The sequence below is a fragment of the Glossina fuscipes genome, unplaced genomic scaffold (assembly GCF_014805625.2).
Source record: "Glossina fuscipes isolate IAEA_lab_2018 unplaced genomic scaffold, Yale_Gfus_2 221, whole genome shotgun sequence".
Lineage (NCBI taxonomy): Eukaryota > Metazoa > Arthropoda > Insecta > Diptera > Glossinidae > Glossina > Glossina fuscipes.
In genome coordinates, this window is record NW_023998564.1 from 100,293 (window position 1) to 121,978 (window position 21,686).

General features: G+C 34.5%; 1 protein-coding gene across 4 annotated transcripts in view; it reads right to left on the bottom strand.

The window, feature by feature from the left end:
• The window catches only part of LOC119642265 (calcitonin gene-related peptide type 1 receptor), a 119,657-nt gene that overhangs the window by 21,150 nt on the left and 76,821 nt on the right, over positions 1 to 21,686 (bottom strand). For all 4 annotated transcript variants that reach the window (XM_038041355.1, XM_038041354.1, XM_038041352.1 and 1 more), the window contains exons 4-5: positions 2,052 to 2,158; positions 1,830 to 1,921 (exon numbers count right to left, since the gene is read on the bottom strand). In XM_038041355.1, the coding sequence (XP_037897283.1) occupies positions 1,830 to 1,921; positions 2,052 to 2,158 (199 nt within the window). The remainder of the gene's footprint in view (positions 1 to 1,829; positions 1,922 to 2,051; positions 2,159 to 21,686) is intronic.

The window sequence follows — 21,686 nt, forward strand, 5'->3', positions numbered from 1 at the left end:
TGGTAGGTGTCTTTACTAGTTAAATTCGAATTTATCTTCACACCCTTCTATTAGTAGTATGGTTGGATTTCAGTCAGACTAATCGTGTGCCTCTGAACTTGAAAAAAAGCTGTAAGTTATCCCATTTATTTGATCCCCTGTTACGTCTTCCAATTACTTTATTGATAGCTACAAACTGGACAATGTACGCAGGTACAATGGCTTAGGAATGATCCTCGATTTAAAGTTGAGATTCAATAAACATATTGAATCATGCATCAATAAAACTAAATCGCGTCTGAGGTTTAAAGAATTCTATGGGTCTTATATTGTCGAATGGTTATGTGTTGCTCTTGTTCGACGAATATGGGAATACTCGTCTATAGTTTGGATACCAAGTTACAAATATCACATTGAGGTGAAGTGAATTGGTGCAATGAATCAGCTTATAATTTTTGTGTTACGGTGCCTAGCCTGGTGTTCTTATTTCGAGCTTCGGCCTTATGAAGATAAATTTATGCTTATTGACCTTGCCACACCGGATTCGGCCTGCTAGATGTTGTCTTTATTGTTAAATTGATTAAAGGTATAATTTCTTCCCCGTTTTTGCTTCAGAGAATCTTGGGGGGCCTACTAAGTTAAGTTAGTTTTAAATTGAAATAATTAAATATAATGTATTCTGAGCAGACATGACGAACTCAGGGGTTTGTGGCATCCCCTGAATGAGGTGCGGTTGTCAAAAGGCAAGCTTGCAGGAAGTATAAATCAGGTAACTTCCGCGACAGTCCGAGCGAAAGACGGTTCATTATTCCTCTTGAACAGCATACAAACGAGATTAGATGCCCGCATGAATATAAGTTCATGTTCTAACTCTAAGTCACGGAGTAAAATAATATGAAATAATCTAAGGAATTCGAGGAAATGAATTGAAGAGCCTATCTTGCAATGCTTATTGCTTTATATAATCCATTATTATTAACATTTGGTGCGCTCGGGAGTAACATTAGTTTTAAATTCCTTTGCTTTAACAAACCACGTCATCTTATGAATCGAATCAAACTTCTTCCTAATGACCAAGAGTACCGCCTTGCGACGGGGCACAGGCAAGTGACCACGAATTCGTTCCATGCATAACGAAAACGTCCCAAGAAACTTATTGCGACGACGAGCCTATCGCTCACTTAGTTTACTTCCTTTTACCAACGGCGGAAAAAATCCATGGCCATATAAATAAACAAACGAGTGGATAAGTGTGATCAAATCCGTTTGGTTTAAACTACCCAATAACAAGAAAATCTCTGTGGCTATCTTTCGCATATTATATACAAGCGTAATGACTTACTCTTTTGTGCCTGTAGTGATCATAAAAGCGAAAGGTAAGTACAACGTTCAACAGCAATATTCTATGATTTCCCTTTGTGGCTATCGAAAAATTAAATAAAAAAACCGTGGTTTGTTAACCAAGCACTGCTTAGGTACTTTACAGAGAGAATATACCATACCATAGACTGGCTGCAGTTACTACTGCTATGTGTGCAGGTAAAGGTGCATTTACGTACATAAAGCATAAATGCATATACATATATTACTTTAAGGTGCTCGAATTGGAAAGGTTAAAAGTTCAAGTAACAACATAGCTTGTTGAGAAAAGTTATGATGTTAACCAAGCAAAAATTAAATGATATCAAGGTAAAAGAACAAAATGAAATAAAACACAAATTAAAAGCAACTGTGAAAGTCAGCATCATTTTGTTGATAAATATTCTTGGACGCAATATAAGAATGCATTGTTGAGTAAATTCATTATCAATCGTTATTATTAAAAACTTGTTTCACCAATTACTACTTACTTAAAATAACCCAAAATGGCTAGTGATAGTAAAATTGCCACTAACGATATAGAATATCCGCTTATGTATATGAGATTTACGCTATGTTTTAACTGAAATTTCAAAAATATTGTAGAAAATAATTAATTTTACATTATTGTGTCGAAATATTAATTTCTTATAATTGTTGTTGTATTTAAATTGTAAATGAATACAGTGTATAGATGCGCTGATGGTACATACCTCTAAATCATCTATATTAACACATTTTGTATAATTAGACCATGTCTTGTTCGTTAACGGATGTCTAAACCATTCGCCATCATGACCACATTCTTTATGGGCATATCCTGTATTTATTTATGAAGAATAAAAAAGAAAAATAATAACTGGGAAAACAGAGAAAAACATCTCAAATAATTGATAACTTTAGATACTAATCTCAGGTGGAAGAATATTAATTCACAAAAAGATTTAAATAAAGCCTTACAGGATAATAAAATTACTTATGTAATAATTATCGAAATGGAAGTCGCGAATATTCATCCATTATTATTTTATACCCCAGCCGCACATATACAAGGTCACTTTTTATTTTTTTCGAAAATGTTCATTTATCCATCAGTGCCTACTTTGTCCTCTTCAAAATATGAATATATTCCCTTAGATATAATACACTTGTGCCAGCACTTTTTCCAATCCTCCAAGCACTTCTTATATGCGTTTTTTGGCATGACCTCGGGCTCTTCCAGTTATGTGGTCTTCATCTTCTTAATCGTGCCAAAATAGTGTTCTTTCGTAGGTCTTTTAACTTTAGGAACAGGAGAAAGTCGTGGGGAGTCAAATCCGGTGAAGATGGTGGCTGAGCCATGATTACGGGCCTTTTTTTGTCCAAAATATTAAGAACAAGCTGTGATAAAATTTGGAAAGTGATCTTTTTTGCGAACAATCATTTCGCATTCAATTCATTTCAATATCATAATGCTGTCAAATTTGAAATTTGTTAAACTCTTTCGAGGTATATAATAACCAGTGTACCAAATAAGAGGTGACATCGGAGAAAATTCCCTATATCCACATTCAGTTTATTCATACCCACCTAAAGTGGCACATCGGACTAGCTCACCGTATTCTCTAAGCTAAATTCTTCTTTAACTGCATCGTAAAGAATCTTTCAATAAGAAGGGTAAGACAATACAATACAATAGCAATTATTTCACGAGTTGTGTGGCTGCTGGTGTAGACCCAGCTAAAAATAAACGCCGATCATATCTGCGGAATTGAATTCAAAATAACAAAAGTGCCTGTCAGAGAGTTCGATAGCGGAAACCATTCACTGTAAAAGTTGAATTACTAGCATTTTCAAAAATGTGTGGCCCAGTTACGCCGAACTCTCACCAGACAGATTTCCTCGTTCACTCACACAAAAGCAGACGAAAGTTGCTTTTCTCGCTCAAAATATATTTACTTAAAAATTCATGGTTTTGTTGAAGAATTTTTCACCATCCGATTCGTGAATATACTGCAAATGTTTTTGAAAGCCTCCTAGTTTTTACTTATAAATCGTCAACACAATAGCAGCCGAGTGTTAGAAGCTCAAAATTTCAAATTACGCATGGTGCTGGCTCGCTCTTGCACTAAAAGAATCTATTCTAAAACTCTTGTTACACCTCTTCACCTTGGAACTAAATGAAAGCGTGACCATCGTTACAAATCCGCACGAGTACTCGAGAAACTGCGACAACGAAATCAGTATTCGCGTGTTTAAATGTCAGAGCGATGTAGCTGAACTGCTAAAGAATTCATTTATCGTCCACCACCTCTCCATCTCTTTTTCTCTCTTCCGCTTTTGCTGACCAATGTGCTGCAGCGCTGCAGTAATTTATAAATAAATCCCATTGTTCTCCATATACAAGCTAAGCTTTCATCAATACGTTAGCCTTTCCTTTTGTCAGTTATTAATAGATTTTTAAAATAGTTCTATGGTTAATGAATTGACAATTCTTTCGGGTCCTATGTTGAATATCTATTCACAGCCATAAAAGAAAACCTACATTTCTTTCTTGTGAGTTCACCAGTACACCGAATATTTTTACTCATAATAACTGAAAAAAGTGCGAGAGTTCTGGCCTATAACGAATATAAGTATATCCGGATATGATATCTTTCCATAAAAATTTTGGATTTAACTATGTCGATTTACTCAAATGTATGAAATTTAATCCTTTTTAATTACAAAATTATGCATACGCTGCAATATTTGGGTAATAAACTTCAACTCACGATTATTATAATTGTGCCTGATCATAATTATTTAAACGGTCGTCTAGAACGCTCTTTATTAGCACTGTAGTAAAAAGAGGAAACCCTTGGTACTCGATGTTAAGACTGCTATTGACTCGCGTAAATTTTCTATTATATCTCACTTTTATGTAATGTGCTAATATATTGGACCTGAAATGGGTTTTTTGCCTTATTAATGCAATAATAATAATTTCTTGCAATCTATTCATTAATCACTTCTTTGTTACTACTATTATCCACAAAACTGAGGTCACCCTATCGGGTTTACAAATCAATTATTTGAATACAAATCGCAATGTTTTTCGGGGAAATAAAATTGTCGCGTAACTATTTACTATTTCAGCTATCAACTGTTTAAATACACAGAGACTCCTTTCCTTCTTTACTTTAATATTTTTTTCTTTATCTGAGAGTTTCTCGGTCATCCTCAATAACGTAGAAGTTGTTTTCCGCCCTATCTTTATTTCATAAATAAAGATGTGCATTATGGCTAAAATATTTCGAAGAAAAGAAACAAAAAATAAAGGAATAGTAAAATCGTGGCGCTGTGATAGTGAAAGTCATGTCGGAGTTGTGTTTTCAAATAATCTCGTTCGGCGACTAACACACAAATTTTATATTTTTACACAACGAAAAGTATATTAGATTTGTTTTGCGATTTTTGTAATCCCCCAAAATATTTATACATATATATATATTTTTTTTTAAGATGGCGTGAGTAGTCTCATCCATCTATCCGTTCCATCAAAATATCTCAAAAATTGCGGCCTGTAGGTTGAACAGAGGGAAGGAAGACAGATGTCTGATAGTTTCGAAGAATGATTTTGAATCGATTGTTACGATAAAAGATGGGTCTATCTCAAGGCCTTCTGGCTGTTGCATACATCCGTGCAAACTTAATATAAATTGTGTAGGGTAAAAATGGTTTTTAAATTGTATCAAAAACCCATGAACCTCGCAGGAAATTGTATAGTAATATAATTTCATTTATGTGCAACGTTTTTGGTAATATATTTAACAGCCTGAACTCGCTATACATAAAAATTTTAATGAATATTAAACAAATAAGGAAATTATATTCAGCCGGCAGCGAATCTTTCTACCCATCACCGTTATCATAAAAAAGACGAAAAAAAACTAAAAGAGCTAAATTTTCACACAGTGCATAAAATGCAGTGGACCCGGAGGATTTTTTCTATTTTCAAATTAAAAGTTTTTCGTCGCATAGGCGTGTGGGTGCTGTAGGCATGTCTTTGGAAAAGTTAAAGTCGTTTCAAAAATCCTTTGTAAATTTGTAGACGATACCTTCGTTTTCGCTAAAAGGAAAATGTTTAGACAGATGTATGGGCAGACCGGTATGTTTTGATGCAGTCCAAACTTGAAACTGGCCACGAATTTATGTACTTCATGGGGTTTTTGAAGTTTTTATAAAGGATTTGAAAAAAAATTAAATTTTGATCCAGTATAATATAAAGTAGGACGAATCAATTTTTCCATTTTTCTACAAGTGCCATAGCATTGCGCATGATCAGCGATTTTTTAATAATCTTGAGTCGTTATGATAAGCAACAAGTGAGATGGTTTGACCGACCAAGCCAATGATCTGTATGGTGAAAGCTTTCAAAAGGGTGCTTTGTAACACAAACTCGTATATGCACCTTTAGTACTTTATTTCCCAGAAACATATGCTTTTAAGAGCATTTATTTATGTCTACTACTTTAAGGACATTCCTCAGTTAATGCGGAGGAATATAATTGTATAACATATAAAAAAATAAATATCAACTTAGTGAAAGTGTAGAAAGGTAAATAATCATGTATATATAAACATATAATATAATATATATAAAGCAAAATATTATATATATTATATTATATATATATAATATAAGTATATCTAAATATTTGTATGAAGCGAACTAATTTTGGGAAACAAGCACCAAATAATAAGAAAATAATTAAGGTGTGCTGTTGTCAAACGACGTTGGTGATAACTTGGTTTGTTTGGTGGGAACTTTGTTCAAAGAGAGAAAACAAATATAATTTCAGATCTTTTTGAATAAATTGAAACGAAAGAACGAAAAAAGATGTTTTGCTACAAAATTTTTACTGTGTGTTCTCTTCTTTCATGACTAATGCTTGTCTATATATTGAATACTACACGTCCTGTTATAAATGCGTAACTGTTTTGACAAAATTCCAAAACTCTCTAGAGGTTAGCCAATATTCCAAGCCTAATTTGAAGGAAGGCAAGCGTAACATATTCGTCTAAAATTTCCCCTAAAAACCGTAATCAAATTTCTTTTTATACGCATTTTAACACGTACGATGCTGTGATTGATCTTTATTTTTGTTGTCGCTTTAGTTGCGTATTTGCGTTTACAGTTTTGATTTTTGTTGTTTCTCATTTCGTCTCGATGTCACGTTTTGACAACATAACAATACCTCGGGGATGGATACAAAAAAATTCTTTATTTTCCTAGAAAGAATGTTTGCAGTTCGATAATTTGCAATTCAAAGGCTTTCTCATAAGTTGTTATCTTGCGAACACCTAGATGTCACTATGGATTTGATTCAGATTCACTGTTCTGTTCATATCTTAAACTGTGTGTGCTCTGGATAAAGTGGTTTTCAATTGTATAGTTCCGAGTCTCTGACACATTTATTTTTACTTCTGTGCACATATAAGAAATGTCGTGCCCGAATCAATGTATGCTTTTTCTTTAGCTTCGCAAATTGCCTTCTTCACACGCACATGCCCTTTAATACTCAGTAAGCAGTGGAAAGTTTTTCAAAAAAAGTCCAAGAAGCAAAAAAAGAAGAAGAATTACAATACTTGCTAAAGCAATAGAAGTATCATATTTGCCAAAGGATAGGCTACTAGAAGTGATTTGCACTGTCTATTTCACGACATTGTTCATTGCAGCACATGTGAAAGCCCATTGAACGCATACGAATAGTTAAAATTGAAGGTAAAGGAGCTCAAATCTCGGTAATAATGTTTCAAGTTTGAGCCCAGAAATGTAAAAATTTCTCTGCTTATGCTTAGGCAAAATTTATGGTTTCTTAAATTCTTGCCAAACGATTGAACGATGGAACGTGACATACTTATCAATCTATTATATCGAGAGCGTGTGTAGTTGAATTTTGTTACTTGCATAAAAACTTAAACCAAACTAGCTTTTGGCATAGATTTAGCAAAAAGAAGAACAACAATTCTATCTAATGTATTCGTTCTTATTATTTTTTTGCTTTACGTAGCATAAGTACTTGAAACGAAATAAGAGTAAAGCAAAACGTTATGAAATCATATCTTTATTCTCGGTTATTATGCGAAGCTAGAAAAGAAATTATAACAAAAAAAACCAAAAAAAAAGGACAAAACGAAAAGTTGAAAACCTAAACGTGCTCATATAATATAATAAATGCATGTGGTTTGCATTTTATTCTGCATTACATCTTTTTGCATTTATTGTTTATGATTTCTGAGCAATTAAGCAAAAATATGTTTTGTTCATGTATTTTCCACTCTCGTCACTATTCTAAAACAGAAAGCTACTAACCCAGTTTTGTCTATATAAAAGGTTGACAAGGAAATAATTTTGGTTTTTTAGTGTAAAACAGAGTTCAATTAGCAACAGGATGTAATTCTCACTTAGAAATGCTTAATTGCGGCTACGTCAGCATCGCCAACTAAAAATATATTGATTCGACATAGACAGCCATTCTTCCTTTACCTGACGGATATTTAATTCTTTCTGGTTTTGTGCTGTGCTTGTTTATCTTTTTTTAATTTCCGGTTGATAGTGACGCACATTTATTGTTGTCTTACGCGGTATGGGTGCTCTATTAAATGTTTTTTCCGTAAATGGTTTGTGATTAATGCTGACATTTCTTTCGCGCCGATTCGCAATGTAAAGAAATAAGATGTTTACCGCAACTGTGTGTTGTGGTGAATAGATGTTGTGTCGCAGTATTATTGTATTGTATTTAATTTATTTGGGAGGATTTTCTATGAATCCGTCCCTCGTAAGTGTACTTTTGGTACGACAAGGTGTAAGTTTTTTTCCTACTCTGCTCGGCTTCATAAGCGCCAAGTCGATACATACGTCTCTTAAGATGCCAATAAGTCTCGGCATGAGACTGTCCCTAGCATTCATGTTTCAGGCGGATTGAGCGGAGATTGGTTTACGAGCGAGTTAAAAGCTTGTTTTTTGAATTGTATGATAACAATTAAAAATTGTTTATTTAAATTGGCACTATTTATACTTAATTCTACCAGGTGACATTATGCTAGCGTAATCACCAATTAATTGGGGCGCGACAAAATTTGAAGTGCGACAAAATTTTTGTTTTTCTTTTTGCTACAGAATTATGCTGAATTTGCATAATTCTGTCGCACTTCCAAGTGGACGCATATGACGATCGCACTACAGCAATTTTTTTTTTGTCCTTGCAGGTGACGTCATATTTCTGTTTCGTTAAAGAGCTCGGACGACACCTTATGGATGATAGCAGATTGCGGGCCATCGTATATTTTAGCTTGCACTTTAATTATTTTTGTGTCCTGCACCACTTCTGATGTAGGATATACTAGGTTCGTGGGAATGTACGTAATATTCAGAAGGACTTACGATACTAGGTACGTAAATTTGAAATCTGAATCTACGATAGATGGGATTACCGCCCAGCGTAGAGGACATGAAAGGATCTCATCTCTGCATCGTACCGTTACTGTGAATGAAAAGTGAATCTATTTTGAGAATCAAAGACTCGAATATTAATGGGTTGATCCAGGTATACCATCATTGTCGACCGGTATAGGATCGGTTCTCCATGTTTAATGGGACCGGTAAAATGTGGTCTTTTTTCAGTTGCTAAGATCTGGTAAAATATTTAATACCAAACGCTAAAGACAACTCATAAATTTTAATTGTTCTCTGTTCAAAAAACGACCAGAATATCGAAAGAGGCAACGCAAGATAATTTTTTCAAGTGGCGCTAGTTTATTCGCCCTTACGGCAAAATATTGGAAGTGTTAACTAGCAAGTGCTATCCAATGCGGCTGACTCACCTGGCTCGAGACCTCCTAATTATCATTTATTTCCAGTGATAGAATATGGTTTTGCTTTTTACCCATATGTTCGAAAATGGTTCGATGGCTAGTTTGCCCAAAAAAAAAAGAACGAAGCAGAAATCTACAATTAGCAGTAGGCAACATTTTTTATCATTTTTGTACACAAGATGTGAAATTTCTATACAAAAACTCTAGTTTCATATACACGTAGTTGGTAGATGCAGCTTTTACTATACTGATTTCACTACGTCTGTCCGTCTAATGTTTGACCACGAATTTTTTACAGACCGTCTATTTTGAAATATTTTGACGAAACTCGGTACATTGACCTATTTTGGTTCAGGAATGAAATTTGTTGGAAATAGATTATTTTACAGCGTTTGCACGGCTAGTACCCAAAACACGTTTGTTTTTAAGAGCAAAAATCCTTATCTGAGAAAAAACTAATTTTCAAAATTTCTGAAGGAATTCTGAAGGAAATTTCAAAACAGATTTTATTAATCTAGTAGTGGTGTAGTGCGCAAATTGCTGGCCGTGTCCATTTGTAACACTTATTTCTTTAACAGACGGGTTTGTCAAGTTTATTAAAGCAAACTTCACATCATGCAACGAGTCCTTTAAACGGTCCCAATCTTTTTTCCTGGACCTTTTGCGCTCTTTTGAGATTTGCAATCAGATGGAAGCCGTTGCGGGAAAATCGCGAGGGCATTCAATATTTATTTATCTATAAATTTACTCCATTGTAAGTAAACGCGGTACCTCTTGGAACATAACTTTCTCATGTCCAGATTTTCATGCAAAATCTGCACTGCTTTTCTTCGACAATGTCAATTATCTTGTGCAATTTTTCAATTATTGAAAATATTTTTAACATTTTTTGCAATTTTTGGTATAACCACACACTTGGGTGACCACTGCATCGTTGGTGCCCGCAAGTACCACGCTTAAAATCAGCAAACTAACGATTCGAAAGAGAATTTGTTTTCCAGTAAGAAGAATTGTCATAATTTTTTCCAAGTCAATGCCGAGTTTGAGCAGCACTTTCTTTTTAAAAAATGCGGTGTTCATCCATTACATAAAATTTACATTTTTTCGTGGCTTTAAGGATAAAGGCAGCGTTGCCCGATTCACTGTAGTCCAGAAACAAATAATAGAAATGGCATGATATTCTAATAGGCAACGTTCGAGGGTAGGCAGATCGTAAAAATAAATACATAGTTTTTGTATCAGACCCGAATTTGTTGACCGGTGTTTTACATTAAGTTAGTGCGGATATATGTAACATACAAACTGACTTGAAGTACAGCCACCTTTTATTACATCCTCAGGGTTGGAGTTCAGATCGATTTAAGCTTGCTACTTTCAACATAGTTTAATGAAAATTGGCACACTAACCGGTTCTTGCCAAAAGACTACTCCTGTTGGATGTGAAGTGGATAGGACCAATTTCACAGCCGATTTTCCTGTAACGTCCCATTTAAAAGGTTTTTTTATATAAAAAAAGTAAAAATTACTATGGTAGTCCAGGGCCCAATATTAAGAAACCATTCGATCGAATAGATAAGGCTTAAGAAAAGCGATCAAGAAAGTGACCCGATTGGAATCATTTTTAACAGCCTTCGTTTTCGAGCCCAAAAGAAGCTAGCGCACCATAATCCATCAAAATATTTCAATAATTACGGCCTGTAGATTGAACACAAAAAAATAAGACGGCCGCACAAGCTTATATATCCATTCACAGAGTAATTCAGAAATCGATCGGCTTAATATAAGGAGGCCTTCTGGGTGTTGCATACACCCGCATAAGCTTAATATACCCTTGTACTTCAAAAGTATAAAATTTGCAATTTTTAATATTTCTCAATAAAAATCGAGGATATGTAAAGCATTGGCATACCAAATGAGTGAGATAAATTTCGATAGGGTTGCAATATTGTTTGAAGCGTCTCGCGAGTAAACGATCTTACGAAGGCTTCATATGACAAGAGGGTTTAATTAATAGTATTTCATGTTTTAACGGAATAACGGCTTGGCATAAAAATCTACTATGGCCATTTTCGACTACATTAATCTATTTTTGGGACCTTCTTTCTTTTAAGGTTCCCCAAGGAAAGTAAGCTTTTATATGACAATTAAATTTAATATATAGCATTTTATTACTGTCTTACTCGACTTTAGTGATCTTACTGGTTTTTTATATAGAGGGGAGACGTTATTAAGTACAGTCAAAGGAAAATGCCTTAAAAATCGAAATTCATTTGTAAAAATTTTTCAACAGGTTTGCTTAGAAGCTAAACACACTCAAACTGAGTATTTCAGTTACATCTAAAGGGTATGCTCGTTAATTTTGCGCAACACACATGTATTTGGACAGCAGTTGATAATTGGCTCTTCTTATACGTTAATGAAAAATTTATGACTTTCTAAAGTATAGAATAACATGGCGCTGCGTATAACCATAATATCAGTTAACCATAATATTAGTTTATAAAATTTAATAGAAATTCGGTGAATATCCGGTGGAATTTTGTATAACAATCCTTATTAAATTAGTTTTGGCACGTTTTAAGTGTAGAGGTACGAAAATTAATGTATTTGGGATATATTTACTACATTTAGACATGAAACTCAACTACTTACATTAGCAGTTGAATTCAATTCACTCTTAAAAGTAAATCTTATACTAATTAATATTAAAAACTAGTATAAAGTATATAAGGAGCAGTAAAGAAAAAAAAAATTAAATAATGATTCATGTATAAATAAATAAGAAAGAAAAAAGAAAATAAAAAGAATGTTGGCAGTTAACATAGATGCACACCCACATACGCAAATCTGGTGTTTTGATAGACTTTAAAGAATCCGATATTGAGATTAAGTGATGGACATCGTTTAGGTTTCTGCAAACAACTCTGAATGCAGTAAGCAACTCAATTGTATTTACATTGTGTAAACTTAATGAACATAGAGTGCTTAGAGAAGCGGTAAGGGACATTAAAGCTTATCTCACCAAGTAATGTGGACGAACCGATACTACCATTAATTAACTTAATTAAGGAGGCAACATCAAGAATAAATCTACGTTTCTCAAGTCGCGGTAAGAATAAGAAAAGCAACCTATTCTCATAAGGAGACAGTGAGACAAGCGGGTTCCAACCCAACTCCTAAGCGCAAACAGAAAGAATTACTTTTGACTACTGATCTAATTGAATCGGAATAACACCTATAGGAAGGAGACCAAACAACAGAGGCGTACTTAATTATTGGTCTAACTAAGCAAATGAATAGTCTTTTTGTAATGTAAGTATCCTTCAGCTCTTTGGAGCATCTCTTAAGTGCTGCCCTAGCTTTACTTAAAGAGAGCTCAATGTATAAATTTAAAACGTAAATTTTGATCGAATAGAACCCCTAAATCGATGAGCCAATTTTCGTTTTTCAACTTGCATGAATCAAAAAAATGCTCAGTATTGGATGACTTCCTAAACGTACCTAAATTATTGAAATCAATTTGAAGCTAATACGAATGCGATTCCGAGAAGAAGGAAGAAAAGAATTTAACAACGTCAGCGGACATTAAGATATGGCTTGATTTAATCACAGAGAGAACATCATTAATGTATGAACATTTTAGAGATCTCAAACCATCAAATACGTCACTTTCTAAACTGACCAAGTTATCGGATATGGAAAGTTTGCTGATAAATCAAAATTGGCAGTTGAAAACTTCTGTCGAAAATACTCCGCAAAGAGATTTGAGGTTTCAAAATCATCCGAGGACTCGAAGCCATTAAAAGACACATGCGAGGGATTTATGGAGATTTTTCTTTTAGAATTAACAAACTTAAAAAAGTATTTAGGATAAACAATCAAGGAAGATTTAACAAACTGAAGTTATCTGCAATAGTATTGACGGTTGAGGCAATTAAATTTATGCCTTGCCACTGAGTAAGCGAAATAGTCGATAAAAGAACCACTTTTGGAAAATTTTTTAAAAAGCTTGTTTTTCCTATTCTTAATTGTTTTATTAAACCATGGGGGGCACTTGCTTCGAGGATAGGACTGCTTGATCGGAACAGATGCAGAAATAGCTTGATTTAATATATTGTAGAAAGACGACAGTAAGCTATCAATACTTCCCACTGACAAATCAAGCACAATATGAGAAAGATGTGATTTTAGCATGGAAATCATAAAATTTATATGAAAAATTTGAATTTGGAACGTTATAGAAGTTGAACCAACCAACATGCTTGTAATGAAAGGAAATACCCAATCCTGGATGATATGGATCCTCAGGTAAACTAAACGGAAGACAACGATTAACGCAAATCTCAAGAAAATTGGCAAAGCAAAGATCAACCAATCTACCATTGCAATTAGGGGTACCATTAAACTAAATTATGGTCAAATAATTCATTAAAGAACACAACGGCTCTACCAGATTAAATTAAATTCACCCAACGCAATGACTAAATCGGTTGCTTGGCCACTTCACAAATGAGGGCGGCCTGTTTCTTATATACAGAGATATCCGAATTAGGGGGAATATAGGAGCAGATCACAAATATAAGTGTCTATTAGGAAATGTTGCTCGAATGGCGATAAACTCAACGACGGGAGCAGTGGGAATTACAATTGAATAGGAGGGGACTGCCGAAGAAATGGCAATTAAAACACCACCACCATTGCGATACAATTGATCGTTTCTGAAAACTTGAAACGAATTAAGGAAAAGTTCCGACGAATGTAGATCAGGCTTTAACCAAGTTTCAGTGAAGATCAAACAGGAAAACTCCGTGCTCACTGAATTTAGGAAGGTAGAAGGAATTTTCAATTTTAGACCCCTAACCTTTTGACAAATGAGAGGAAATGAGCCTGAAGAAATATTTAGTTTTTTGAAGGGGAAATGCAACCGGCCACAATGGCTTATTTAACACGAAATCCATATTTTCAGTCGGAACTAGAATTTTAAAAGATGAGATAGCTCTAAATTGAGAAGGAGCCAATTCCAATATACTAACGCGCCTTTAATTTACAGAAGGGGCTTTCGCTGCCAGATAACTTTTTATGTTATCAACAGTCTTGACACAAATATTGCCTTTCTGGGAGGAACTGCCTTCACACATATGCCATCTGTACTAGGAGCAGCAGCGTTCACGGATGGGCAGTTATGAATTGGCGAATATATAGAAGGTGTAACCACACTTGCATGAGCAGCTTGTGCGACGTGCCCAGGAGGAGAGGACGATTTACTATTATCATTATTAGTTGTAGGCGATGACGCCTGAGAAGATTGAGTGACGTCAATGGGAGGATACCCTTGCCACTTTAGCATAGCTGAAGCCAGAAGGACTTCCCGGCTTTTTTGTAACTTTTATGTTACCGACCGACTCGGCCGTAGCAGAAACGCTAACATTCTTTGTAGACTTTAAGGAATCGCTAACTTGCACCGACGAAACGGACTTAGGAGAACTCAGAGGTGACGAACCACACGCTACGCTACGAGTTGAAAATTTGTTAGCTGGAGAGAAAGATGACTGCGCAATATAAAGACACTCATCAAACCTAGTCTTGGTTATTTCAAATTAGTCAGCCATCGTATTCACCTGACAATGAACAATCTGATTATTACCTGTTCAGATCTCTGCAAAATTATCTAACGGGAAAAAAACTCAAGCCTTTTGAAAGTGTTTCTAAGGCAAACGCTGACTAGTTCAACTCCAACGACGAGAACTTCTACAAAGCAAGAATTCACAGGTTATCAGAAAGATTGCAACAGGTTGTAACAAATAACGGAGCATATATTATTGATTAGTATTAAACAAGTATTTTTATAAATGTATTCAAATATTTTCTTTATAATTCGACTGAACTTTCCCTCCAATCTAATAAAATAAATGATGATCTTAGGGTATACTAATTCGGCTGCGGTCGACTTAAGCTTGAAGAACAATTAATTATATTTCCGTCTACGAGTAATGTAGTGAACAACGAATATATTTAAGTTTTCAAGTCAAGACGCGCAAAAAAGAACAAGTTAGTGCCATCCGCGCCGTCATTTAGGAATATATTAATGTAAATAGTTTACTTAACTTAATGTTAAGCTATTAAGCTCGTATTTAATAACAATTTTTTTCTAACTCATAAATGAATAAATAAATAAGCATAAAACATTGAATTGCGAACGTTATCCTTTTTTTTTGCAATTAACATTTATTATAATTTTAATTAAACGTCAGCATGTATAAAGAATTCTAGAAGACTGCATGAAAATGACATCTCATTGTTATAAAATAAGCTATTTCACTGGTCTACAAAACCAAATATTTTTCTGATGAATTTGCACTCTGAAGCATTGGATTTTTCTCAATTAGCGCATTCCGCAAATCTTCGCAGAACTAGAACAATAAGTAATTACATACAAATCGCTTTTCTCGCTTCCAAAAGTCTTCATTCTGAGACACAGCTGGTAAAACAAACCTGAGTAAGCGAATATTCGTGGTTTCGATTCTCAAATGTGGCAGACTATTGTTTGCCCGTAGCTATAGTGAATGCTCAGCCGGTAAAAACAAACCGTTATCTTAAAAACACATTCATTACGTTGCGGTCCCCATCTACATATTTCTTTCTTACTCTTTCCTGTCTTCTCTCTGAGAGTCACCCTGCTGGACGAATAGGGGACATCTCTTGAATGGTTGACCATTTAAAAAAAAAAAACAAAAAAACCGAGTGCGAAAATTCCGTTCTTTGGAGATGAATTTTAAACTTATGATCATGTCGGGGAACTCATTGTATATAGCCACTAGTAATTCTATAAACAAAATTTGACGATATCATCCAGATATAAGGTAACTTATCAAAGAACACAACTTACATTCTCTGCGAAAAAAATTTTGTTGGTCAGCGTAATTTTTTCCTTTCCCAAAACAAAGTAAAAAATGTACAACAACTTCAATATTTTAAAGCGAATACTCAAAACAATAACTGAAAGCAAAATAAAGCGAGAGAAATGACAGTAAATGTTAAATAAAAAAAGAAAATGTCATTAGCTCCAGGGTTACGTTAACGTGAAAGTTCATGAGCACAATGGGAATTTTGTTGAACCATTTCGTTTACGTTTCCCCTACCACCGCTGTCACTGCTCTTTGATTACAACGTCATTTACTATTATTGGCGTGTCATTATACCTTTGTTGTTTTACAGAAAAGTGCGCGTGCGTCTGTAATCGATTTTAATAGAATTCCATAAAGAGGATTTAATCATAAAAATTATGCGATTCATTTACCAATACGGGCGAATATAATTTTTCTCCTACTTAGCTATGTAAATAAGCCTTACTTAGACGACATGATACTGAAAAACGTGATAAAAGTGTTGTGCACGATATGCCGAACCGCAAACAATGAGAACGAACAACAAATAAATCTATGGAAAAATAACAAAACTCTATGCCCTACAAGTCGACGTGTGTAAGCTGCAAAAAAAAAGTCCTTAACAAAAATTGTAGAAAACAAAAAAAATATGAATTACTTTCATAAACCTTAGGGATATTGTTGTTTAGGAACCGTCGATATTGGAGATTTCACAATCTCCATTTTCTCGGATGCTCTCTGACAGAAGGTGTTTGTTTACGATTCATCAGTTTTTAGCTTTGCAGGCGTTTTTGTCGTGCGAAGTTTGTTGGCAACACTTGCCGTGATGCGGACGCAGTCCTAGGTCCTTCGAAAGGATTACGTTGGTCATGTCCTGATTGTAGGAGGCGGGACATTGATTTTATAAGCTTTTCAAGAAGAGAAGGAATGGTTTTTCTGAATTAAACAAAGACCTTGTGACATTGTGCGGAACGTTGAAAAAAAATTAAGACAATCTTCGATGAATGTCTAGTGCACTCATCTCCTCCCCCCAGACGACTCGTAGCTAGTGGTACTTCACCTGCATCTTGGCGTAAGTCCAATTCGTCGACTCATGTGACTGCTCCAGTGCGTTGGGGAACTTCAATTTGCCACAAGTCACTTGGCGTTATAGTGACAATTCTGCCTTTATGGTCCCCACTTCAAAATCTCATAGAACAATTGTGTTTTCTAATGAATTATTTGATCGTAATATACTTCAGCAAAACCGTACTCTTAACTATAATGACAGACTGCTTGATCTTTGCTTTGCCAATCTCCTGGAGATGGCGGTAAATTCGTTGTCCAACTTTTAGTTTACCTGAGCATCCGTATCATCCAGCAAATTGTAGTTCCTTTCATTACAGGCATAATCATTGATTGAACCGTTCTAATGTGTCTAATCCAACTTCCCCCAATGAACGTTATGACTTTAACAAAATATTTTCCTGCTTAAATATCATCTTTCACATATTATGTTCGCTTTTTTGCTACAAAGCATAGATTTAATTACTTCAGCCAACAATATCGTTGCAGATACCTTCAGTTGATAAAATCCTCACTGCTTGTTAATCCTAAATATTTGTCAACTCCAAAAGAAAAATCTCCACATATCCCTAGAATGCATCTTTCAATGACTCGGAATTGAAACCTTAAATCTCTTCGCTGAATACTTCCGACGAAATTTTTCAACTACTGATTCTGATTTAATTGTTAACCATCCGCATCTAATGAGTAACTCGGTTTCGATTTCCAACAACGTTTTACTTGCTTTGAGGTGATCCAAAGAGCTGAGGGATACTTACATTACAAAAAGACTATTCATGTGCTTAGTTAGACCAATAATTAAGTACGCCTCTGTTGTTTGGTCTCCTTCCTATAGGTGTTATTCCGATTCAATTAGATCAGTAGTCAAAAGTAATTGTTTCTGTTTGCGCTTAGGAATTGGGTTGGAACCCGCTTGTCTCACTGTCTCCTTATGAGAATAGGTTGCTTTTCTTATTCTTACCGCGACTTGAGAAACGTAGATTTAATCTTGTATCGGTTCGTCCACATTTCTTGGTGAGATAAGCTTTAATATCCCTTACCGCTTCTCTAAGCACTTTATGTTCATTAAGTTTAGACAATGTAAATACAATTGAGTTGCTTAATGCATTCAGAGTTGTTTGCAGAAACCTAAACGATGTCCGTCACTTAATCTCAATATCAGATTCTTTAAAGTCTATCAAAACACTCGATTTGCGTAAGTCGCATTTAAAGTAATATGCAATCTTAATATTTCATTGTGATTCGAAAACTAACTGGTGTTGTTTACTGTATCGGTTGCCAAGCTTTTGCGTGTTTCCGATGGCTCAGGGGTTCGCTTGCAATTTGGTTCCGTACTGGTTGTGGGTGTGCCTCTATGTTAACTGCCAACATTCTTTTTAGTTTCATTTTTCTTTCTTATTTATTTATACACGAATCATTATTTAATTTTTTTTCTTTACTTCTCCTTATATACTTTATGCTAGTTTTTAATATTAATTAGTACAAGATTTACTTGTAAGAGTTAATTGAACACGAAATAAATTTCCTTTACCACTTGTAGTACAAAGATATACTAGTTTTGTGCGGAGGTATGCAAACCTCAGAAGACTGGAAAAATCTTGCCTGTCCGTCTGCCCATCTTGTGTTCTTGTGTTTACACTACATATATATAGGTTTTTGAAAAATATTGACGAAATTTAGTATACCTACTAATGGTATTGAAATTGATCCGTATCAGACCAATTTTTTGAGACTTTTCAAAACAAGGTATCATTTGGGAAGTAATCACAAAATAGATTTCTTTTCACTGGAGTGCTCCACAACACGTGAGTTAACTATTGTTGAACACAAATTTATATGGAAATGCGTTAGGCATGTAGATGGCTAGACAGAGAGACAAGTTGAAATGTTTTGAATCAGAACCTGATTCCGAATATATGCGTTTTTATAGAGGAAATCATTTTGAAAAGGACACTAAAATGCAAGAATGGTTATTTCTTATGGTTATGGTTGGAATGGTTGTTGTTATATGTGCAAACAACCTTACAATAAATAATATGTTAATTTACTATAATATGTGCTGCTCTATTTTCCGTATCACTTCCCATAAAAAAGTATTCATGAACATCAAGCCTTTTCACAAAAACAGCAGATCATTTTTGATATTTTATCATAAAAACAAGTAAGATACTCTACTCCACTTCGCCTAATATTGTTATTCAGCCGTTTTGGCAATAGTACATCAAAAATTTCACATTATTTTAAGGCAAAGACGTACTTTGCATAAAAAACCGCATTTTGGAGGAACGGTGGGTAAGCGGTCCAAAAAAAGTAGACCAACGTGGTCCAAACTCCGTAAGGTTGATTTCTATATCAATTAACTATTGGGAACTAATTTTCAACATGAAAAATTATACAGTTTTAAAAGATAAATATTCAGTTCTCGTAGGAAAGATTATATGAGAGAGGGTGGAAAAAAAAAACTGTCCTAGTGAAATCAACTTTTTCATACCAATTTAGAAAGTCCAGATACTATTAAAGAGTGAGTTTTGTTGAGAAATTTTGAAAATTGCAATTTTTTTCCTTTCTCCATTTCATCAATATATCTCAACACAGACTTATATGAACAGAGGGACAAATAGGCTTAAAAATTAATAAAAGTGACAATGACAAAAATATAAAAAGGTGGGTCTGTCTTAAGGCCATCTGTGTGTTACATATGCCACATAAATTTAATATACCCTGTCCCACAAGTCGTGTATGGTATAAAAAATTAAAAATTGTGCTAGACGAAGTGGTGTAGCGCGTTTAAAGAAATGCTGGATTGCACTCTTTGACTACAGATTGCTGGTCACTTTGTAGGTGAGATTTGTATTGTTCTTCGCTTCTGAAAGTGCAAAACTTTGAAGAACTGTGACCTCCGCTGTCATCTCTAAAGAATCCTCAATGGGGTTTTTGGTTTGCAAAGATACTCAACAAGCGGTGTAATTAATGATTTGCTTAAGTGCTTTCACATTTCGTCCCATGCCTTAAATGTTTGTAGCCGCCGCTTATTCAACTAATTAAAAAGAAAATTATTTATTTATTCTTTAGCAATTAGCACAACACCTACATTTTTGCTTATTAAAGTCAAATGAATTCTTTTCTTTTATTTTTAAATGTGCTTTCATGGAGAAAAGCACTATAGAATAAATACATCGGACAATCAAACACAGAAAATTTACCACAATAAGGATACGAGAGTAATAATTTATTCTGAGAATATCATAAAAAGGCATTCACATACCCAAGCATATATCCAAATAAACAAACATTTAAACACACGTACAGCTGGAATCAGTGCAGAACGATATGTTTATAGGCACTATAGACGTTTTTTTCTTTTACTATAGCTTTTTGCTTTGCTCGCTATCACTGTTAAATTGTTTGTGTTTTCTGTTGTACTTCCGCCTGTTCGTTCGTGTTACAAACAAGTGTATGGACACACATTTAAATAAAATTGATATCGGTTAATGTTAGCTCAAGAAGCACGTAAACATAGCAAGACAACGTCGCTTGTGTTTGTTAATAATGTGGCAAAAACTTAAGTGACAAACACAGCTAATTAAATTACATTTTTCTTTCCATATTTATTTATTTATTTTGTATGAAACTTCGTTGAATTAGATTAGGTTAGTGTGATATTATCTAAGCAAACAGTAGATCCTGTACTCGGCTCTCAACACAATGCAATTAGAAAAATTAGTCTTCTTTTTCTATTGAGAGAATATAAATCTAATTTTCTAACTTCAATTGAAGAAATCATAAAATGCCAATGTAGGCTGCTTTCATGTTCCATTTTCGCAGTGTGATGACACTGAGATTGATAATAAGCGCCAAAGGTTGCATTAAAATGTAGATATATTTTGTATGAAAAAAGTAAGAAAATTATATTCAGCCGCGGCCGAATCTTTTATATCCATCGCCATTATCCTAAAAAAAATAAAACTCAAGTATGTTACATCTATTAGAAGAAGGTCTTTTAATTCCACCAATATTCCAAGCAAGGAATTGGTGTTTTTATAAAATCAAGTATACCTCACAAACGCATAAATTGAAGCTCAAAAATACAAGCCGTAGCGATACAAATAATGTTAAACATAAAATGTACAATGCTTTCGGTCTATATCCCACCTCCGCAATCGTTTTCTCAGCAAGAATTCTATGATTTATTCTCCGTACTTCACTGATGCTGCTATTATGTCTAAAGCGATTCGCACGACTGCTCATCTCTCTATTCCACAATCCAACACCTCTTTTAAACGAGCTAGGGTTCCTTAGTGGAACAACACGGTTTAGTTTTTGAGGAAAAATAAAATGAATCTATGGCACCGCTTTAAGAGATTTCCTGATCATGATCATTTGTTATTATACAAAAAGGCCAACGCTTTATTCAGGAAGGAATTACGAAAATCAAAGGCACTTAGTTTCGAACCTTTTTCGAGAGGAATTCGCAGAAATACGTCAATGAAAGTTGTCTGGAACAAAATTAACAGACTTAATGGGACTTCAAATCTGAACGAAATCTCTGCTATCTGCACT